At 47.8% G+C, this 22,905-nt stretch overlaps 1 protein-coding gene across 3 annotated transcripts in view; it reads right to left on the bottom strand.

Moving 5' to 3' along the window:
• DTNB (dystrobrevin beta) overlaps positions 1–22,905 on the bottom strand; it is a 211,792-nt gene that overhangs the window by 53,828 nt on the left and 135,059 nt on the right. For 2 of the 3 annotated variants that reach the window (XM_067470846.1, XM_067470778.1), the window contains 6 exons: positions 21,471–21,560; positions 18,301–18,391; positions 15,774–15,859; positions 12,690–12,803; positions 12,488–12,584; positions 9,698–9,718 (listed from right to left, as the gene is read on the bottom strand). In XM_067470846.1, coding sequence (XP_067326947.1) covers positions 9,698–9,718; positions 12,488–12,584; positions 12,690–12,803; positions 15,774–15,859; positions 18,301–18,391; positions 21,471–21,560 — 499 coding nt within the window. The remainder of the gene's footprint in view (positions 1–9,697; positions 9,719–12,487; positions 12,585–12,689; positions 12,804–15,773; positions 15,860–18,300; positions 18,392–21,470; positions 21,561–22,905) is intronic. The other variant, XM_067470816.1, reaches the window with a different exon arrangement.

Genomic DNA, 22,905 nt, shown 5'->3' with positions numbered 1-22,905 from the left:
TCTTCCTCATGTTCAGATGGAATCTCCTCTCTTGTAGTTTGAAGCCATGGCTCCACTGCATCCTAGTCTCCAGGGAAGCAGAAAGGAAGCTTGCTCCCTCCTCCCTATGATTTCCCCGGCCTCACCTCTGGATCCCTGGCCCTCACCTTGTCTCCTCATAGAATCCTAGAATCAAAGAGTTGGAAGAGACTTCCTGGGCCATCCAGTCCAACCCCATTCAGCCAAGAAGCAGGAATATTACATTCAAATCACCCCTGACAGATGACCATCCAGCCTCTGTTTCAAAGCTTCCAAAGAAGGAGCCTCCACCACACTCCAGGGCAGAGAGTTCCACTACTGAACGGCTGTCTCTCACAGTCAGGAAGTTCTTCCTCATGTTCAGATGGAATCTCCTTTCTTGTAGTTTGAAGCCATTGTTCTGCGTCCTAGTCTCCAAGGAAGCAGAAAGGAAGCTTGCTCCCTCCTCCTCCCTGTGGCTTCCTCTCACATATTTATACATGGCTATCATCATATCTCCTCTCAGCCTTCTCTTCTTCAGGCTAAACATGCCCAGCTCCTTAAGCCGCTCCTCACAGGGCTTGTTCTCCAGACCCGTGATCATTTTACTCGCCCTCCTCTGGACACATTCCAGTTTGTCAATATCTCTCTTGAATTGTGGTGCCCAGAATAGGACACAATATTCCAGATGTGGTCTAACCAAGGCGGAATAGAGCATGGGGAGCATGACTTCCCTAGATCTAGACACTAGGCTACTCTTGATGCAGGCCAAAATCCCGTTGGCTTTTTTTGCCGCCACATCACATTCCTGGCTCATGTTCCCCTTCCTCCCCACGAGGACTCCAAGATCTTTTCCACACGCACTGCTCTCGAGCCAGGTCTCATCGTTCCCCATTCTGTCTCTTTGCATTTCGTTTTTCCTGCTAAAGTGGAGTAGGCAGGAAGTGAAGTAGTTCAGGTGGAATCTCCTTCCTTTTCTGTAGTTTGTAGCATCCTAGTCAGAACTGGACACAGTGTGATTCCAGGTAACGTGGTCTGATCAAGGCAGAATAGAATAGGGGGTAGTATGACTTCCTTGGATTTAGGCACTAGGCTCCTATTGACACAGTCCAAAATCCCATGGTTCCATTGTGTCCTAATCTCCAGGGCTACAGAAAAGAAACCTGCTCCCTCCTCCTTATGAGACATTCCTCTTACATCTTGACCCCTGGCCGCCATCATGTCTCCTCTCAGCCTTCTCTCTCTTCTGAAGGCTAAACATGCCCAGCTCTTGAAGCCGCTCCTCATAGGGCTTGTTCTCCAGACCCTGGATCCTTTAAGTCTCCCTCTTCTTCTGGACACATAGAATCCTAGAGTTGGAAGAGACCTGGTGGGCCATCCAGTCCAACCCCATTCTGCCAAGAAGCAGAACATTCCAGCTTAGAGTCAACATCTCCCTTCAATTGCAGTGCACAGAATTGAACGCAGTATGATTCCAGGTAACGTGCTCTGATCAAGGCAGGAGAGAAGAGAGCATGGGGAGCAGGACTTCCCTGGATTTAGGCACTAGACCCCTCTTTATGGTTAAAGGACATCGAGTATAATGCCAACTTTTTAACTTTGTGTTTTTAGATCCATTAGAATTGTGCTCTCAACTCCTTCTGACACGATAAATAAATCATAGAATCCTAGAGTTGGAAGAGACCTCATGGGCCATCTAGTCCAACCCCATTCTGCCAAGAAGCAGGAATATTGCATTCAAATTACCCCTGACAAATGGCCATCCAGCCTCTGTTTAAAAGCTTCCAAAGAAGGAGCCTCCACCACACTCCCCCTGGGGCAGAGAGTTCCACTGCTGAACGGCTCTTCCTCATGATCAGTTGGAATCTCCTCTCTTGTAGTTTCAAGCCATTGTTCCATTGCGTCCTAGTCTCCAGGGAAGCAGAAAACAAGCTTGCTCCCTCCTCCCTATGACTTCTTCTGACATATTATTCCCAGAATAATGATCCCATAGCACTTTGTCCTCCAAAGCACTTTACATTTTTAGGTCTGCTCGTATGTTTTCCACAAACGTCCCATCACTCTTTCGCCCATGTTCCAGCATTACTTTCAATTTTAATTTTATATTTGGTCTTCCCATAGTTTTTAATCGTGTGGTCTTATTGTTAATGTTGCATTATTGTATTGTCTATGTTTTATTTTAATAGCTTGTATTGTTGTTATTATTGTTTGTATTGCTGTATTTGGGCTCGGCCTCATGTGAGCTGCATCTCCCCAAGTCCCTTGGGGAGATGGTAGTGGGGTACAAATAAAGTATTATTATTATTATTATTATTATTATTATTATTATTATGCCTCCTCTCAGCCTTCTCTTGTGCAGGCTAAACTTGCCCAGCTCCTTAAGCCACTCCTCATAAGGCTTGTTCTCCAGACCCTTGATCATTTTAGTCACCCTCCTCTGGACACATTCCAGCTTAGAGTCAATATCTCTCTTGAATTGTGGTGCCCAGAATTGGACACAATATTCCAGGTAACGTGGTCTAACAAAGGCAGATTAGAGCATGGGGAGCATGACCTTCCTGGATCTAGATAATCTTGACAGATTAGAGAGATGGGCCAAAACTAACAAAATGAAGTTCAACAGGGACAAATGCAAGAGACTCCACTTTGGCAGAAAAAATGAAATGCAAAGAGACAGAATGGGTGACGCCTGGCTCGAGAGCAGTACGTGTGAAAATGATCTTGGAGTCCTCGTGGGGAGAAAGTTAAACATGAGCCAGGAATGTGATGTGGCGGCAAAAAAAGCCAATGGGATTTTGGCCTGCATCAAGAGGGGCCTAGTGTCTAGATCTAGGGAAGTCATGCTCCCCATGTTCTATTCTGCCTTGGTTAGACCACATCTGGAATATTGTGTCCAATTCTGGGCACCACAATTGAAGAGAGATGTTGACAGGCTTGAATGTGTCCAGAGGAGGGCGACTAAAATGAGCAAGAGTCTGGAGAACAAGCCCTATGAGGAGCGGCTTAGGGAACTGGGCTTGTTTAGCCTGAAGAAGAGAAGGCTGAGAGGAGATATGATAGCCATGTATAAATGTGAGAGGAAGCCACAGGGAGGAGGGAGCAAACTTGTTTTCTCTTCCTTGGAGACTAGGACGCCTAACAATGGCTTCAAACTACAAGAGAGGAGATTCCATCTGAACAAGAGGAAGAACTTCCTGACTGTGAGAGCCGTTCAGCAGTGGAACTCTCTGCCCCGGAGTGTGGTGGAGGCTCCTTCTTTGGAAGCTTTGAAGCAGAGGCTGGATGGCCATCTGTCAGGGGTGCTTTGAATGCAATATTCCTGCTTCTTGGCAGAATGGGGCTGGACTGGATGGCCCAGGAGGTCTCTTCCAACTCTTTGATTCTAGGATTCTATGATTCTAGACACTAGGCTCCTCTTGATGCAGGCCAAAATACCGTTGGCTTTTTTGGCTGCTGCATCACGTTGTTGGCCAAGTTTTTAACTTTAGATCCATTAGAACTGTACCCTCAACTCCTTCTGACACTATAAATAAATCATTGCTGTTATTATTATTCTTGCATTTTTCCCTTAGACACCTGAAATAATAATAATAATAATAATAATAATAATAATAATAATAAGGCATCTGGATGGAAGCGGAAGCAGGAGTCACGATATTAGGAAAGGAAAGGAGAAGAGCTCCCTCTGGAGTCTTCCGGGCCTTAAAGCCAGATGAGAAGAAGGAGACCGAGAGAAGGAAGGAGAAGGGACGGGAGGAGGAGAGCCTGGGTGGGTTTCTGCTCTCCCACCTTTGGAAGCCGGGCCCCCGAGCATGGTCCTCTGCTTCTGGGCCCCCATCTACGCAGTTCATATGCCACTTCAGTCTGAGGGAAGCCTCAGTGTGAGAGAAAGCCTCAGCGAGAGACCTCAGTGCATTAAATCGTGAATGAATCCAACATTTCCAAAATCCCAGGAGGTGCCCAACTCTGGCCCATCCAAGACACTTTGTCTGGTGCTCCCCTTCCCAAGAAACCCATGTGCATGTGTCTGACAGGGGTCGTGCACATGGATTTCTTGGGAAGCGGAGCACCAGACAAAGTGTCTTGGATTGGCCACAGTTGGGCACCTCCCAGGATTTTGGATATGTTGTTGGATTCAGATGTGAGCAGATGTGAGAGCCGTTCAGCAGTGGAACTCTCTGCCCCGGAGTGTGGTGGAGGCTCCTCCTTTGGAAGCTTTGAAACAGAGGCTGGATGGCCATCTGTCAGGGGTGCTTTGAATGCAATATTCCTGCTTCTTGGCAGAATGGGGTTGGACTGGTTGGCCCAGGAGGTCTCTTCCAACTCTTTGATTCTATGATTCTATGACTGCAGCTTAGTAGCCCTCAGTCTGAGGAAGGCCTCAGTGTGAGAAAGCCTCAGTGAGAGTAAGCCTCAGTGCATTAAATCGTGAACGAATCCAACATTATTTCCAAAATCCTGGGAGGTGCCCAATTGTGGCCCATCCAAGACACTTTGTCTGGTGCTCCCCTTCCATAGAAACCCATGTGCATGTCCTCTGTCAGACATATTTAAAATTAACTAGCTATTTTTAATTACAAAAATGTGAGTCAAACACTGAAGGGGTTAAATCAGTGTTTCTCAACCTGGGGGTCGGGACCCCTGAGGGGGTCACACAGGGGTGTCAGAGGGGTCGCCAAAGACCATCAGAAAACACAATATTTTCTGATGGTCATGGGGATTCCATGTGGGAAGTTTGAGCCAATTCTATCAATGGTGGAGTTCAGAACGTTCTTTGATTGCAATGAACTATAAATCCCAGTGCCCCCGGAGCCCCCGGTGGCGCACTGGGTTAAAGCACTGAGCTGCTGAGCTTGTTGATCGAAAGGTCGCAGGTTCGATTCCGGGGAGCGGCGTAAGCTTCCGCTGTCAGCCCTAGCTTCTGCCAACCTAGCAGTTTGAAAACATGCAAATGTGAGTAGATCAATAGGTACCGCTCCGTCGGGAAGGTAACGGCGCTCCATGCAGTCATGCTGGCCACATGACCTTGGAGGTGTCTATGGACAACGCTGGCTCTTCGGCTTAGAAATGGAGATGAGCACCACAGCCCAGAGTCAGACATGACTGGACTTAATGTCAGGGGACTACCTTTACCTTTACCTATAAATCCCAGCAACTACAACTCCCAAAAGTCAAGGTCTATTTTCCCCAGGCTCCACCAGTGTTTACATTTGCACATATTGGGTATTTGCGCCAAGTTTGGTCCAGATCCACCATTGCATGAGTCCACAGTGCTCTCTGGATGTAGGTGAACTACAACTCCCAAACTCAAGGTCAATATTCACCAAACCCTTCCAGTGTTTTTCGTTGGTCATGAAAGTTTTTTGTGGCAAATTAGGTTCAAATCCATCGTTGGTGGAGTTCAGAATGCTCTTTGATTATAGGTGAACCAGTTTGGTCCAGTGAATGAAAATACATCTTGCATATCAGATATTTACATTATGATTTATAACAGTAGTAAAATGACTGTTATGAAGTAGCAACAAAAACAATGTTATGGTTGGGGGGGTCACCACATCATGAGGGACTGTATTCAGGGGCCACGGCATTAGGAAGGTTGAGAACCACTGGGTTAAATTGATAGAATGGCTCAGCAAAGGCTGCAGTTCAATATTAGCAGATGTGCCTGTAGCTTAGTAGCCCTCGGTCTGAGGGAGGCCTCAGTGTGAGAGAAAGCCTCAGTGAGAGGAGACCTCAGTGCATCAACTCGTGAACGAATCCAACAACATTTCCAAAATCCTGGGAGGTGCCCAACTCTGGCCCATCCAAGACACTTTGTCTGGTGCTCCCCTCCCCAAGAAACCCATGCGCATGACCCCTGTCAGACATATTAATAATTAACTAGGTATTTTAATTATAAAAATGTGAGTTAAATGGATACAACAACCCAGCAAAAGCTGCAGTTCAATATTAGCAGATGTGACTGTAGCTTAGTAGCCCTCAGTCTGAGGAAGGCGTCGGTGTGAGAGGAGGCCTCAGTGTTAGTTCACCTCAGTGGGAGAGAGGCCTCAGTGTGAGGTAGGCCTCAGTGTGAGAGAAGGCCTCAGTATTAGTTCACCTGAGTGGGAGAGAGGCCTCAGTGTGAGGTAGGCCTCAGTGTGAGAGAAGGCCTCAGTATTAGTTCACCTGAGTGGGAGAGAGGCCTCAGTGTGAGGTAGGCCTCAGTGTGAGAGAAGGCCTCAGTGTTAGTTCACCTGAGTGGGAGAGAGGCCTCAGTGTGAGGTAGGCCTAAGTGTGAGAGAAGGCTCAGTGTTAGTTCACCTGAGTGGGAGAGAGGCCTCAGTGGGAGAGAGGCCTCAGTGTGAGAGAAGGCCTCAGTGTTAGTTCACCTGAGTGGGAGAGAGGCCTCAGTGTGAGGTAGGCCTCAGTATGAGAGAAGGCCTCAGTGTTAGTTCACCTGAGTAGGAGAGAGGCCTCAGTGGGAGAAAGGCCTCAGTTTGAGAGAAGACCTCAGTGCTAGTTCACCTGAGTGGGAGAGAGGCCTCAGTGTGAGGTAGGCCTCAGTGTGAGAGAAGGCCTCAGTATTAGTTCACCTGAGTGGGAGAGAGGCCTCAGTGTGAGGTAGGCCTCAGTGTGAGAGAAGGCCTCAGTGTTAGTTCACCTGAGTGGGAGAGAGGCCTCAGTGGGAGAGAGGCCTCAGTGAGAGAGAAGGCCTCGGTGTTAGTTCACCTGAGTGGGAGAGAGGCCTCAGTGGGAGAGAGGCCTCAGTGTGAGAGAAGGCCTCGGTGTTAATTCACCTGAGTAGGAGAGAGGCCTCAGTGGGAGAGAGGCCTCAGTGTGAGAGAAGGCCTCAGTGCTAGTTCACCTGAGTGGGAGAGAGGCCTCAGTGGGAGAGAGGCCTCAGTGTGAGAGAAGGCCTCAGTGCTAGTTCACCTGAGTGGGAGAGAGGCCTCAGTGGGAGAGAGGCCTCAGTGTGAGAAAAGGCCTCGGTGTTAGTTCACCTGAGTGGGAGAGAGGCCTCAGTGGGAGAGAAGGCCTCGGTGTTAGTTCACCTGAGTGGGAGAGAGGCCTCAGTGGGAGAGAGGCCTCAGTGTGAGAGAAGGCCTCGGTGTTAATTCACCTGAGTAGGAGAGAGGCCTCAGTGGGAGAGAGGCCTCAGTGTGAGAGAAGGCCTCAGTGCTAGTTCACCTGAGTGGGAGAGAGGCCTCAGTGGGAGAGAGGCCTCAGTGTGAGAGAAGACCTCAGTGCTAGTTCACCTGAGTGGGAGAGAGGCCTCAGTGGGAGAGAGGCCTCAGTGGGAGAGAGGCCTCAGTGTGAGAGAAGGCCTCAGTGTTAATTCACCTGAGTAGGAGAGAGGCCTCAGTGGGAGAGCGGCCTCAGTGCTAGTTCACCTGAGAGGGAGAGAGGCCTCAGTGTGAGAGGAGGCCTCAGCATTAGTTCACCTGAGTGGGAGAGAGGCCTCAGTGTGAGGTAGGCCTCAGTGTTGGTAGGCTTCAGTATGAGAAGGCCTTGTGTGTGAAGCTCCAGTGTGACGGTTGAACTTTATTTGTGTTATGGAAACCTTGTTTTTGTAAATAGAATCATAGAATAGTGCAACCATATTATTTTACTACAAAGAAAAGCCTCCTGTGGAAGAGAGAACATTGGTCTGTATGTTTTTGTTCTTTTTATCACTTTGGGCTCCTGCTGGGTCACGATGCTGCTCATAAGTTACTCTGCTGTGCATTTACGAGAAGGGTCTTTTGTTAATAAGCCCACTCGCCCAACAACCCCTTACCCTAAATCCAGCCTTAGAAACTGCACACAGACGACTCAGGTGGCATCCGCTCCGTCCCTAATACCTTCTTGGAACCGGTCAGCAGAGGCTTTGCTAAGAGAGACCTAGTTCAGGACAGAGTGACCAGCCTTTCCTTTTCATGCACAGCCAGCAGGCAAATAAAGGAGGGATCTCCAAGAAAGGGCAGTTGGCATTTCCAGGTCTTGCCCATCATGCACATTTCATTTGAAACACATCTATGGTGTGTACAGATGTACAGAAGGACTACCAACATGTTTAACCACACATTCTCGGCAGGAACATTCGTTTAGGAAAGGCAGCAAGGGTTAGGAAGACTACACTCAGTAGAAAGAGGAAGGGGTCTCCTCCAGAGCAAAGGTGGGCAACGGAGGTGGAACTGGGGATTCAATGCCTGTCCTGGGGTTTTCCAAGGACAGGTTTTTCTGGAGTAGAACAACTACTTTCAGAGTAAGGACCACACAATTAAACAGGAAATTAAACAGGTTGTGGCGCAGCTGGTTGGGAGTCAAGTGCATTAAAAATCACTACTGACTCAAAGGTCAGCCAGGTTGGAGTAAACTCCAACCATTTGTCTAGCTTGCTGTCGACCTTTGCAGCCCAAAAGACCGTTGCATCTATCCAGTAGGAAATTTAGGTACCACTGATGCGGGGAGGCTAATTACTAATTTACGACACCATAAAACTCCTCAGCAGTGTGCAAAAGAATGAGGAAGTACTCCATCGGTGTCACAAGTGGATGGTGAAGCGATAGCTCCCCCGGTGGCTGGAATTTAAAACATACTCTCATGAAGCTGGAAGTTAAATAGCCTCTGTGTATGTCTATATATGTTGTGTGTCTATGGCATTGTCTGTGTGCATTGTGATCCGCCCTGAGTCCCCTGCGGGGTGAGAAGGGCGGAATATAAATACTGTAAACAATAATAAATAACGCTTCCAAACAGGAAAATTTCCAAATGTTGTTACATAGTGTTATCACTCCTGGAGGCAATTTACTTTTGGGGGGGGGGTGTTGGGGTTCAGCCTGATCCTGATCTGTGTGAACCGGATTCTCTGATAGTTTTTCCAACTGAGCAAGCTCTCCCTGACCCTGACAGTGTGGAATCTGTTGTTGATGCAGAGGTCAGCGGGGATGAAAAGGAAACTCAACAGCTGGAGGAAAATGTTTTGGAAGTTAGCTGTGATATCACTAGCCGTGATATCTCTCCACCTGGGGTTTTTAATGAGGACCGAAGAGAACAGATAGTTAGAGACAGAAATGTTTCCCAATTTCTACGAAGGTCACATCGTTTACAGGAGAGACAGGCCCAGACATCAAAGTCAAGGGGCGTTTCAAAGAATAGCTTCTTTGGTTTAAGAGGCCTCCTGCTGGGTGCCGCTTTAGATCAAGCAACGTTTGGGACTGTGGCTGTGCCTTGGCAGAATTCCTGTGTTTCGTGGCTGGTAATCCCAGAGGCTTGTAGCTATCAAGTTCATGGTTAGTAAAAGGCTAACAGATTTCTGGTTTTGTGGCTTTTGAAATTTTGCTCAAGTGCAGAGATTCTACTGACTGCTGTGTTGTTCTGTGGCTTTTTGACTTTGCATTTACCTTTCTTTTGTAACCAATTTTTCATCAATAAACAAGGATTGCTTTTCCTACAGTCCAGTGTGGTGGATTTAATCTTATGGTCTCGTTTCTTGAACTGGGATGCAACAGGGGGATCTGAGAGGGCCAAGGTGGCCCAAAAAGCACCTTGTGAAGAGGCACCCACTTTGCCCACCTGTGCTTCAGGGGAAACCCTGAGGTGACATTGCATTCCTTGTCTGGTTTGCATCCGACCCTATCAGGAGAGGGAAACGTGTAAACACAGCGCCTCCTTCATGCAAAATCAGAGTTTAAACACACACATACACACAGAGACAGAGTGTCAGGGGACATCAACTTACTGCCTGCTTTTGTTCCTCTTCCTATAAGCGTTGACAAGAAGAAGACACGAGAGAGAAAGAGAAAGAGGGGGAGAGGAAGGGAGAGAAAACACGGACAGTTAATCGTTATCTGGAAGGAAAACGCAGACACACACAGAGCACGCTTGAGGGGGGACCAAAGCCAGTTGAGGACAAAGGAGGGGGTTCAAGAGGGGGGAAGGGGCCTTAGGCTGGGCCAGACCAAGGGGGGCTTGGGTTTCTTTCCCTCCTTAAGAGCAGGAACCAAATCCACCGCAAGATCTCATCTGACCCAGCAGTTTTGCATATGCCTGTTGGGTTTCATCCCTGGACTGCACGTCTCTTGTGTCATCAAGTCTCCAGTCCTCAATGAGTAACTAGACTAGGAGAGCTACTCATTGAAGATCCCTCCGATCTTCCGGGGAGGCCCTCCTCTCGCTCCCACCTCCGTCGCAAGCGCAGCTTGTGGAGACGAGGGCAAGGGCCTTCTCTGTGGTGGCCCCTCAACTTTGGAACTTGATACCTGGAGGGATTAGGCAAGTGCTCACCCTGGCAGTCCTCAATGAGTAGCTAGGCTAGGACAGCTACTCATTTAAGATCCCTCCGATCTTCCGGGGAGGCCCTCCTCTTGCTCCCACCTCCGTCGCAAGCACGGCTTGTAGGGACGAGGGAGAGGGCCTTCTCTGTGGTGGCCTCTCAACTTTGCTACCCGGAGGGATTAGGCAAGTGTCCACCCTGGCAGCCTTCAGGAATAGCCTAAGAACCTGGCTGTTCCGGAGTGCCTTCAAGGAATGATTAACAAACCCTCATACCTTGACCAACTCAGTACAAAATGCTCTTTGATGCATTTTATCTCACCCTTGAGTGAAATTAAACCCCCTCTTTTGTCCCATCTGAACCTCCCCCCAGATACATTACCCCACTCTTCCATCTCACCCAGGGTACTTGGCCCTACCCTTTTGGCTCAATTTTTGGTTATTTTATGTTATACCCTGTGTTTATATTGTATTATTTTTTGTTATATTTTATTTGATGTATGATTGTATGTTTGTATTCTTTTGCCTTGTTGTAATTGTTGGGCCTCATGTTAGCCGCTCCGAGTCCCCTTGGGGAGATGGTGGCGGGGTATAAATCAAGAATTATTATTATTATTATTATTATTATTATTATTATTATTATTAGGCTAGAGATAGGATTAGGCTGAGGGATTCCCTCCTCTAACAGGATCATAGAATCCTAGAATCCTAGAGTTGGAAGAGACCTCCTGGGCCATCCAGTCCAACCCCATTCTGCCAAGAAGCAGGAATATTGCATTCAAATCACCCCTGACAGATGGCCATCCAGCCTCTGTTTAAAAGCTTCCAAAGAAGGAGCCTCCACCACACTCCAGGGCAGAGAGTTCCACTGCTGAACGGCTCTCACAGTCACGAAGTTCTTCCTCATGTTCAGGTGGAATCTCCTCTCTTGTAGTTTGAAGCCATTGTTCCATTGCGTCCTAGTCTCCAAGGAAGCAGAAAACAAGCTTGCTCCCTCCTCCTCCCTGTGGCTTCCTCTCACATATTTATACATGGCTATCATATCTCCTCTCAGCCTTCTCTTCTTCAGGCTAAACATGCCCAGCTCCTTAAGCCGCTCCTCATAGGGCTTGTTCTCCAGACCTTGATCATTTGTGTCGCCCTCCTCTGGACCCATTCCAGCTTGTCAATATCTCTCTTCAATTGTGGTGCCCAGAATTGGACACAATATTCCAGGTAAAGTGGTCTAACCAAAGAAGAATAGAGCATGGGGAGCGTGACTTCTCTGGGCCTAGACACTAGGCTCCTCTTGATGCAGGCCAAAATCCCATTGGCTTTTTTTTTGCCCCCACATCACATTCCTGGCTCATGTTTAACTTGTTGTCCACAAGAACTTCAAGATCTTTTTCACACGTACTGCTCTCGAACCAGGCAAACATACAACTTGGGCCTTATCCCTCTTCCCTCCCTCCAGGTGTGTTGGACTTCAACTCCCACAATTCCTAACAGATGGTAGGTTGGGTTGTTGTAGGTTTTTCCGGGCTATATGGCCATGTCCTGGAGGCAATTTTTCTCCTGACATTTCGCCTGCATCTATGGCAAGCATCCTCAGAGGTAGTGAGATCTGTTGGAAGTAGGAAAAATTGGTTTATATATCTGTGGAATGACCAGGGTGGGGCAAAGGACTCTTGTCTGCTGGGGCTAGCTGTGAATGTTTCAGCTGATCACCTTGATTAGCATTCAGTGGCTTGGAAGTGCCTGGGGGGAATCTTTTGTTGAGAAGTGATTAGATGTCCTTGTTTGTTTCCCCTCTGTTGTTTTGCTGTTGTAATTTTTGAGTTTTTTAATACTGGTAGCCAGATGGTAGGTTGTTAGGAATTGTGGGTGTTGAAGTCCAAAACACCTGGAGGGAAGGATGAACTTGACCCAGGCCTGTCCTAGAATATTTGGTCTCTGCAGCAGAGTAGACTGCAGTGCAGCCAGTGCTATGCATATGAACTTATGGAGGGTGGGCCCAAGTTGGCCCATGCCTGGTCTAGGACATGTGATCCAAAAAAGCAACTCTTCCAAACTCTTGGTTGGAGGGCCCTTGCTTTTGGTGGTGGAAGCCCACCATCAGGTCCCTGTCCATCCCAGTTCAGAGAGGTGTTTAGCTTGGTCTGGCTCAGCCTGAGGCAGCCTTGGGGGCTGAGAGAGGACAGGCTTGCCTCCCTGACCTCCAAGGAAAGGCAGGAGAAGAGGGGTCAACGGGGGTCGGAGGGAGATTGGCGGACCTGACCTTCAGCAGCTTCATGAGCCCTTCCAGCTGCACCATCAGCTCTCGCCGGCTCTCCTGCAGGGCGGACATGCGCTGCTCCAGCTCGTCCTTGCGCTGCCTGTGCAGATTGGGGAGGAAGAGAGGGAGCGGTCAGTTGGGCAGAAGTGGCCCACGCACGCAGCAGTCCCAAGACACACACACACACCCCAACGTGTGATCTCACCGCAGGAGGCGCAGTTCGGCCAAGAGCGTGGGGTTCTGCTGGGCTTTCTCCGGTGTGGGTTGCGAGGCTTGTTCGTGCTCCAAGCGCAGGCGCTGGATCTCCTGCAGGATCTCCCTGAAGGAGCAATAAGCAAGGTCAAATTTACTCAAATTTACCATGGGTGTTCAAAATGCATTTTAATTGTGGGGTGTTGCATGGTTTCTGGGGCTGTACGGCCACATTCTAGCAGCATTTTCTCCTGACGTTTCTCCAGCAGGAGGACTGAATGAAGGAGGTTGGTGAGTATGAACAAGTGAATGTATGTGAGTGAATGCTGGGCATATGGGATGTTTCTGTAACCAATACAACCATTACAAAACCAGTACAAGATCTGTGTGTCTGCTTCTTTCTCCAAAAGTGCCTGTTGTACTCCGTCCCACTGAAAACAGATGAAAGAACATTTTTAAAGTTCAAAAAGTATTAACGAGTAGCTGAACCCGCCACGCATTGCTGTGGCCAACGCTCCTTCCATCTCTCTCTTCTTTCTTTCTCTCCTTCCTTCCTTCCTTCCTTCCTTCCTTCCTTCCTTCCTTCCTTCCTTCCTTCCTTCCCTCGCTCCTTCCTTCCTTCCTTCCTTCCTTCCTTCCTTCCTTCCTTCCTTCCTTCCTTCCTTCCTTCCCTTTTTTCTTTCTTTCTCTCCTTCCCTCGCTACCTCTTTCCTTCCTTCCCTTCCCTTTTTCTTTCCATTTTTTCCTCTAATTTCTTCCTTCTCTCCCTCTTTCCTTCCTTGTTTTTCCTTTCTTCTTTCTCTTTCCTTCTCTCCCTTTCTTTCTTTCTTTCTTTCTTTCCCTCCTTCCTTCACTCCCTCTTTCCTTCCTTCCCTTATTTTCTTTCCTTCTCTCCTTCCTTCCTTCTCTACCTCTTTCCTTCCTTGTTTTTCCTTCCTTCTTTCTCTTTCCTTCTCTCCCTCTTTCTTTCCTTCTTTCCCTCTTTCCTCCTCTCCCTCTTTCCTTCCTTCCCTTATTTTCTTTCCTTCTCTCTTTCCTTCCTTCTCTCCCTCTTTCCTTCTTTCTCTTTCCTTCCTTCTCTCCCTTTCTTTCTTTCCCTCCTTCCTTCGCTCCCTCTTTCCTTCCTTCCCTTATTTTCTTTCCTTCTCTCCTTTCTTCCTTCTCTCTCTCTTTCTTTCCTTGATTTTCCTTCCTTCTTTCTCTCTTTCTTCTCTCCCTCTTTCTTTCCTTCTTTCCCTCTTTCCTTCGCTCCCTCTTTCCTTCCTTCCCTTTATTTTCTTTCCTTCTCTCCTTCCTTCCTTCTCTCTTTCCTTTCTTCCCCCTTTTTCTTTTCCTTCTCCTTTCTTCATTCTCTACCTCTTTCCTTCCTTTCTTCTGTCTTTCATTCCTTCTTTCTTTCCCTCTCTCTTTCTCTGTTTCTTTCTTATTTTCTTTCTCCCCTTCCTTCCCTCCCCTTTCCTTCCCTTTTTTCTGTATTGTCATTTAGTTTTTCATCATTCAGCTTTTTGGGGGTTTTTTAAGTCCTTTTCACTATTTTGGGGGGGGGGGGGTTATGAGTGATAGTCACTCATTGGTCTGTTAGGGGTGTAGTGTCCAAATTTCGTGTCAATTCGTCGAGTGGTTTGTGAGTTATGTTAATCCCACAAACGAACATTACATTTTTGTTTAGATAGATGCTGTATTGTTGAAGTCTTCCATGGACGGAATCACAGGTTGCTGTGAGTTTTTTGGGATGAATGGCCATGTTCCAGCAGCATTCTCTCCTGACGTTTTGCCTGTATCTGTGACTAATGGCAACTTCAGAGGTTCTTTTGGCCGTGAGGCAAGTGGAGTGAGTATGTATGTATGTATGTATGCATGTATGTGCATGTGTATAAGTATGTCTGTCCATCCATCCATCCATCTCTGTGGAATAACGTCCAGAGTGGGTGAAAAAACCCTTGTCTGTTTGGAGCAAGTGTGAATGTTGCAATTAGCCAGCTTGAATAGCACTGAGTAGCCATGAAGTTATGCAGTCAATCAGTGAGGGTATCTGCATAGATGTCACCTGACTGTTGTTGTAGGTTTTTTCGGGCTGTATGGCCATGTTCTAGAGGCATTCTCTCCTGACATTTTGCCTGTGAAACATCAGGAGAGAATGCCTCTAGATTCTAGAGTCTAGAACATGGCCATACAGCCTGAAAAAACCTACAACAACCCAGTGATTCTGGCCATGAAAGCCTTCGACAATACGTTGAACACCTGACTGTTGTGGCATGGAGGCATCCTTTGCTTGGAACGTGTTAAGTGGCACTTGATCGTTTGCTGTCCAGAGTTCCCCTGTTTCTGAGTGGTGGTCTTTATTTACTGTCTTCACTCTGGTGACCAGGTTGTGTTCATTTTTATGGTTTCCACCTTTCTGTTGTATCATAGAATCATAGAATCATAGAATCATAGAATTGGAAGAGACCTCATGGGCCATCCAGTCCAACCCCATTCTGCCAAGAAGCAGGAATATTGCATTCAAATCACCCCTGACAGATGGCCATCCAGCCTCTGCTTAAAAGCTTCCAAAGAAGGAGCCTCCACCACACTCCGCGGCAGAGAGTTCCACTGCTGAACGGCTCTCACAGTCAGGAAGTTCTTCCTAATGTTCAGATGGAATCTCCTCTCTTGTAGTTTGAAGCCATTGTTCCGCGTCCTAGTCTCCAAGGAAGCAGAAAGGAAGCTTGCTCCTTCCTCCTCCCTGTGGCTTCCTCTCACATATTTATACATGGCTATCATGTCTCCTCTCAGCCTTCTCTTCTTCAGGCTAAACATGCCCAGTTCCCTAAGCCGCTCCTCATAGGGCTTGTTCTCCAGACCCTTGATCATTTGAGTCGCCCTCCTCTGGACACATTCCAGTTTGTCAATATCTCTCTTGAATTGTGGTGCCCAGAATTGGACACAGTATTCCAGATGTGGTCTAACCAAAGCAGAATAGTTGTTTGTGTGCTTGTGGATTTCAATGGCTATTAATGACACGTCCGTGGATTCAACGTCCCTTGGAAGAAGGCAGTGACCAGTCTGATGTGACCCTCCCTTGCTGAGGTCCTTCAACCTCTAGCCCCTTCCTTACCTGTTCTTGTTTTCGAGCTCTGCTATCAGCTGCCTCTGTTGCTTGTTGGCGTCAAAGTTGAAGCCCAGGTCCGTGGGGGGCCGCGGCTGGGAGAGAGCGCAAGGGGCACAACGTCAAAACAGGAAGCACCACGCTATGATGCAGGCCTGAGCAAAGTTTGGGCTTTCCTCCAGGTGTTTTGGACTTCAACTCCCACCATTCCTAACAGCCTCAGGCCCTTTCCTTTCCCCGCTCAGCTGCTTAAGCAGAAAAGGAAAGGGAAAACGGAAGGGGCCTGAGGCTGTTAGGAATGGTGGGAGTCGAAGTCCAAAACATCCGGAGGAAAGCCCAAAGTTTGCCCAAAGTTTGCCCAGGAGAAGTCTTAAGAGTGTTCTCTATTGCTTTTGAGTGTTTAAAATCAATAGTTGATCCTGTAGTGACCTAAGTCAGCGTAACCACTTCTTGAACATTGTCTCCATGCTAAATCTCTCGGTGTCCCCTTAGATCGAACACTAGCATATAGGGAACACTGCTTGAACACAAAGCACAAAGTAGCTGCACACAAGAGGTAGAGAAGGAAGAAAGAAGGGAAAGAGGGTGGGAAAGAAAGAAGGAAAGAGAGAAGGAAGGAAAGAAAGACATAGAGAAGGAAGGAAGAAGTGAAAGAGGGAGGGAAAGAAAGAAGGAAAGAGAGAAGAAGGAAAGAAAGAGGTAGAGATGGAAGAAAGAAGAGAAAGAGGGAGGGAAAGAAGGAAAGAGAGAAGAAGGAAAGAAAGAGGTAGAGAAGGAAGAAAGAAGAGGGAGGGAAAGTAAGAAGGAAAGAGAGAAGGGAGGAATGAAAGAGATAGAGAAGGAAGGAAGAAGAGAAAGAGGGAGGGGGAAAGGTGGAGGAAGGAAAGAGGTAGAGAAGGAAGAAAGAAGAGAAAGAGGGAGGGAAAGAAAGGAGAGAAGAAGGAAAGAAAGAGGTAGAGAAGGAAGAAAGAAGAGGGAGGGAAAGTAAGAAAGAAAGAGAGAAGGGAGGAATGAAAGAGGTAGAGAAGGAAGAAAGAAGAGAAAGAGGGAGGGAAAGAAAGAAGGAAAGAGAGAAGGAAGGAATAAAAGAGATAGAGAAGGAAGAAAGAAAGAAGAGAAAGAGGGAGGGAAAGAAAGAAGGAAAGAGAAAAGGAAGAAATGAAAGAGATAGAGAAGGAAGAAAGAAGAGAAAGAGGGAGGGAGAAAGGGGGAGGAAGGAAAGAGGTAGAGAAGGAACAAAGAAGAGAAAGAGGGAGGGAAAGAAAGGAAAGAAAGAAGGAAGGAACGAAAGAGGTAGAGAAGGAAGAAAGAAGAGAAAGAGGGAGGGAAAGAAGGAAAAAGAGAAGAAGGAAAGAAAGAGGTAGAGAAGGAAGAAAGAAGAGAAAGAGGGAGGGAAAGAAAGGAAAGAGAGAAGGAAGGAATGAAAGAGATAGAGAAGGAAGAAAGAAGAGAAAGAGGGAGGGGGGAAAGGGGGAGGAAGGAAAGAGGTAGAGAAGGAAGAAAGAAGAGAAAGAGGGAGGGAAAGAAAGGAAAGAGAGAAGGAAGGAACGAAAGAGGTAGAGAAGGAAGAAAGAAGAGAAGGAGGGAGGGAAAGAAAGAAGGAAAGAGAGAAGGAAGGAATAAAAGAGATAGAGAAGGAAGAAAGAAGAGAAAGAGAGTGGGAAAGAAAGAAGGAAAGAGAGAAGGAAGAAATGAAAGAGATAGAGAAGGAAAAAAGAGGAGAAAGAGGGTGGGAAAGAAAGAAGGAAAGAGAGACGGAAGAACTGAAAGAGATAGAGAAGGAAGAAAGAAGAGAAAGAGGGAGGGAGAAAGGGGGAGGAAGGAAAGAGGCAGAGAAGGAAGAAAGAAGAGGAAGAGGGAGGGAAAGAAAGAAGGAAAGAGAGAAGGAAGGAATAAAAGAGATAGAGAAGGAAGGAAGAAGAGAAAGAGGGACTGAAAGAAAGAAGGAAAGAGAGAAGGAAGAAATGAAAGAGAGAGAAGGAAGAAAGAAGAGAAAGAGGGTGGGAAAGAAAGAAGGAAAGAGAGAAGGAAGGAACGAGAGACATAGAGAAGGAAGGAAGAAGAGAAAGAGGGAGGGGGGAAAAGGGGGGAGGAAGGAAAGAGGTAGAGAAGGAAGGAAGGAGAGAAGGAAAGAAAAAAAAGGGAAGGAAGGAAAGAGGGGGCAAAGGAAGGAGGAAAGAGGAAGATTGGGCACAGCAACACATGGCGGGTACAACCAGTATATAAAAAATTGAAAGTGATCTTGTTACACACCAGTTAAAAACAGGCAAATTTTGGCCCTCCAGCTGTTTTGGATTTCAACTCCCATAATTCCCCAAAGTTGGCCCATGTCTGAGCTCAAAGGTCAGATGACCAGAGAAATGGAGAGCACATGCCGGCCTGAGTCCCCCCAGGGGTGAGAATAATAGAATCATAGAATCATAGAATCAAAGAGTTGGAAGAGACCTCAAGGGCCATCCAGTCCAACCCCATTCTGCCAAGAAGAAAGGCGGTATATAAATACTGTAAATAAATAACTAAATAAATAATTTCTTACCGCATTCCCAGCTTCGGCAGCCAGACGGGCAGCGTAGCGCGCAATGAGTCGATGCTCCTCGTCCAGCCGGCTGGGGCTGTCTAGGACGCTGCTGCGGAGAGAAAAGCCAACACGGAAGGGTCAGTATCTGCAGCCCAGTGGGTCAAGCCAAGCCATGCCAACCGGTCAGTGCTGGGGGCCCAACATGAGTCAGAACGAGAGGGAAGCAATACTCCCATTAGACTCCATTTCCAGTCAAAACGAGGGGACAGACTTCCAGGCGGTCATGTGTCCAACTCCAGCCCCTCTGTGTCGTTTCAGTGGCCCTCCAGATACTGTACTACAACTCCCATCTTCCTCCTCATTAGACATCATGACTGGAGCTGAAGGGACCTGGGATACAGGAACACCTGGAAGGCTGCAATCTGTTCTCTTGAGTCAGGGGAGTGGGGTTTAGATTGAGAGACAAGGCTTGCAGATAGGATGCCTGATTTGAAAATGTCCTTTCACCTTTCCCCAAGCTCAGAGCCACGAGTTTGCTGGGTCACAACTCCTATTATCCCCAGTCCGCCGGGCAGATAACCAAAAGGGATGGGAGTAGTCGTTCAGTAGCATCCAAGGCCCCAAACTGGGCAAAATTTAAAGAGCACCAATCAGTATGTAAAACAAATTATATTCGGCCTTCTGTTTCCACAGATTCTCCATCCATGGCTTCAACGGCCCTTTGAAGGCAACCATAGTAAAGCAGGTGTGTCCTTGGAGAGAAATGAATCTGAAACTCCTGATTTAATAGCAGTAACCATGGCCTTGGGTTGTTGTAGGTTTTTCCGGGCTATATGGCCATGTTCTGGAGGCAATTTTTCTCCTGAAGTTTCGCCTGCATCTATGGCAAGCATCCTCAGAGGTAGTGAGGTCCTCACTAGCTCTGAGGATGCTTGCCATAGATGCAGGCGAAACGTCAGGAGAAAAATTGCCTCCAGAACATGGCCACATAGCCCGGAAAAACCTACAACAACCCAGTGATCCCGGCCATGAAAGCCTTCGACAATACATTGAATCATGGCCTTGTTTGGCACACTCTGAAATGTTCCACCGACCTGTGAGATGTTGCAGAACCATGCTACTTGGTGAGGCTCACACCAAGTCACATCATTTTGGCAATACAATGTTTTCATCCAGTCATCGTACAAAGTTCTGTGAGCAGCTTTTCTTTTTCATTAAGGTGCTGCTGGGTAGACATACATATGCATACATGTGTGTGCATATTGAAAGCCAAAAGGTGTTTTAAACTCAAGTTATGAATGAGCATGCCAATGAATGGGCAGGGGCGGCTGAAGCAATACGCAAATTACGCATTTGCGTAGAGCGCACTTCCCCGAGGGGTGCTCTTGAGGCGTCCTGGGTGTAGTGCAAGGCATTCGAAATGCAAGGGGTAGACATACATATGCATACGTGTGTGTGCATATCGAAGGCCAAAAGGTGTTTTAAAGTCAAGTTATGAATGAGCATGCCAATGAATGGGCAGGGGCGGCTGAAGCAATACGCAAATTACGCATTTGCGTAGAGCGCACTTCCCCGAGGGGTGCTCTTGAGGCGTCCTGGGTGTAGTGCAAGGCATTCGAAATGCAAGGGGTAGACATACATATGCATACGTGTGTGTGCATATCGAAGGCCAAAAGGTGTTTTAAAGTCAAGTTATGAATGAGCATGCCAATGAATGGGCAGCGGCGGCTGAAGCAATACGCAAATTACGCATTTGCGTAGAGCGCACTTCCCCGAGGGGTGCTCTTGAGGCGTCCTGGGTGTAGTGCAAGGCATTCGAAATGCAAGGGGTAGACATACATATGCATACGTGTGTGTGCATATCGAAGGCCAAAAGGTCTTTTAAAGTCAAGTTATGAATGAGCATGCCAATGAATGGGCAGCGGCGGCTGAAGCAATACGCAAATTACGCATTTGCGTAGAGCACACTTCCCCAAGGGGTGCTCTTGAGGCGCCCTGGGTGTAGTGCAAGGCATTCGAAATGCAAGGGGTAGACATACATATGCATACGTGTGTGTGCATATTGAAGGCCAAAAGGTGTTTTAAAGTCAAGTTATGAATGAGCATGCCAATGAATGGGCAGTGGCAGCTGAAGCAATACGCAAATTACGCATTTGCGTAGAGCGCACTTCCCCGAGGGGTGCTCTTGAGGCACCCTGGGTGTAGTGCAAGGCATTCGAAATGCAAGGGGTAGACATACATATGCATACGTGTGTGTGCATATTGAAGGCCAAAAGGTGTTTTAAAGTCAAGTTATGAATGAGCATGCCAATGAATGGGCAGGGGCGGCTGAAGCAATACGCAAATTACGCATTTGCGTAGGGCGCGCTTCCCGAGGGGTGCTCTTGAGGTGCCTTGGGTGCGGTGCAAGGCATTCGAAATATGGGCTAGCTACACATCTGGACTAGCTGCACATCCGGGCTCCTGGTGAGAGCGCCGTGAATAGGTAATGACTGTGTGCCAAGTGAATTATCACTATGTGGCAGCCATGCTTCTTCAAGCCCCTGGTCATGGATTTTGCAGATGAATGCCCCTTCTACACTGCCAAAGCAGATAATCCACATTATCTGATTTGAACTGGACTATGTGAGTCTACACTGCCATATAATCCAATTCAAAGCAGATAATCCGGATCATATGGCAGTGAAGAAGGGGCAGTGAAGGATGTGAACCCTAGAAAGGGTTCCTATCCAAGGAAAACAGAGAGTTCCTGTGGGGATGCATCTGGCACACTTTGGGCAAAGATGTGCACTGGCAGTTATGGCGGCAGGATTCTGCAAAGGGGTTGCTCAGCATTTCGTGTACAATAAAGTAGGAGCATAAGATGACAGGGCCTTCCAGATATGCCCTATATTGCGGGATCTGATCCCAGGTGTTCTGTTTATCCCAGATTATCTGGCAGTGAGGACTCATATAATCCTGGAATGAGATCACACAAACTGGTCAATGGGATTGTAGAAAGAGGTGTTACCACCACCTGCACCTGCTCAATGGAGGGTCATTTCGCCTCTCCTGAAGCAGCCAGGTATGGAGAGGAATCCCCACATGGCTTTTGCTCTGGACGCCAAGTGCAAGACACCAATTTTGCACACGTATACACACACGCAAACACACAGCAGGCTCTCCTCCTTCTCCTCCCGCGCACTGACCGTGGGCCGCTCTGGAGGCGGCTGACGTAGGCCGCAATCAGCGCATGCTCGTCGCTGAGCCGTTCGGAGCGGGCCGGGCTGAGCTGCAACCTGAGGATGGCGGGGGCAAAGGAGGCAAAACAGAACAGGAATATGAAGATGAGTGAGGTGGAAGGACATGCATGCGCCATAGAGCGGCTCACCGCAAACCATAGGATGAGCAACCATGAAAACACAGGAGGGGAAACTTAAATGGATGGAAGGGGGCTGGAGGCGGAAAATCTCTCCGAAAGTTACTCAAGACACAACCCATGCGCTCAGATCCGACACCAAGGCATTCTGTGGCTTTGATCTCTGTCCATGGATTGTGCGGTACAACACCTTATGCAACCAAACCAAGGCGCATGAGGAGAAGCCACATGCAAACTGTGCACAAGGCTCTTGCGTGGGCAATGGCGTTGGGGCTTGTTTTGCTTTCTTTGTGTCTTGCGATCAACTTTGGGGAAAAGGCAGAGCATAAATAAACCAAAAAAAGGAAATTGTAGGATGGATGCTGACAGCAGGAGAATAGAATCCTAGAATCCTAGGGTTGGAAGAAACCCCTCAGGCCATACACTCCAATCAAAGCACTCCTGACAGATGGCCAGCCAGCCTCTGCTTGGAAACCTCAGAGAAGGAGACTCCATCGAATTTGGGCAGGTTCCAAAAGGTTTTTATAGGTTTTTCGGGCTATATGGCCATGTTCTAGAACAGTGGTTCTCAACCTGGGGTCCCCAGATGTTTTTGGCCTACAACTCCCAGAAACCTCAGCCAGTTTATCAGCTGTTAGGATTTCTGGGAGTTGTAGGCCAAAAACACCTGGGGACCCCAGGTTGAGGACCACTGTTCTAGAAGCATTCTCTCCTGACGTTTCGCCTGCATCTGTGGCAAGTGTCCTCAGAGGTTGTGAGGTTTGTGAGTCTATTCCACTGCTGAACACCTTTTCTCCTCAGGAGGTTCTTCCTTATCTTCAAGCAGAACCTCTTTTCCTGACATTTGAATCCACGGCTCAAAATCAGACACAATATTCCTCATCTGGTCAAAACAGAACAGATCGGTACTCTGGCTTCCCTTGATGTAAGTATTATGTACGGAGTCCTGTGTGGCACATAGGATTAAACCCTTGCGCTGGCATGGCAGCTGACTGAATGTGGCGGCAAAAAAATGTGATGTGGCAGCAAAAAAAGCCAATGGGATTTTGGCCTGCATCAAGAGGAGCATAGTGTCCAGATCTAGGGAAGTAATGCTACCCCTCTATTCTGCTTTGGTTAGACCACATCTGGAATATTGTGTCCAATTCTGGGCACCACAATTCAAGAGAGATATTGACAAGCTGGAATGTGTCCAGAGGAGGGCGACTCAAATGATCAAGGGTCTGGAGAACAAGCCCTATGAGGAGCGGCTTAAGGAACTGGGC

Source organism: Anolis sagrei, chromosome 1 (genome assembly GCF_037176765.1).
Source record: "Anolis sagrei isolate rAnoSag1 chromosome 1, rAnoSag1.mat, whole genome shotgun sequence".
Lineage (NCBI taxonomy): Eukaryota > Metazoa > Chordata > Lepidosauria > Squamata > Dactyloidae > Anolis > Anolis sagrei.
This window is presented reverse-complemented; position numbering and strand designations above follow the sequence as displayed.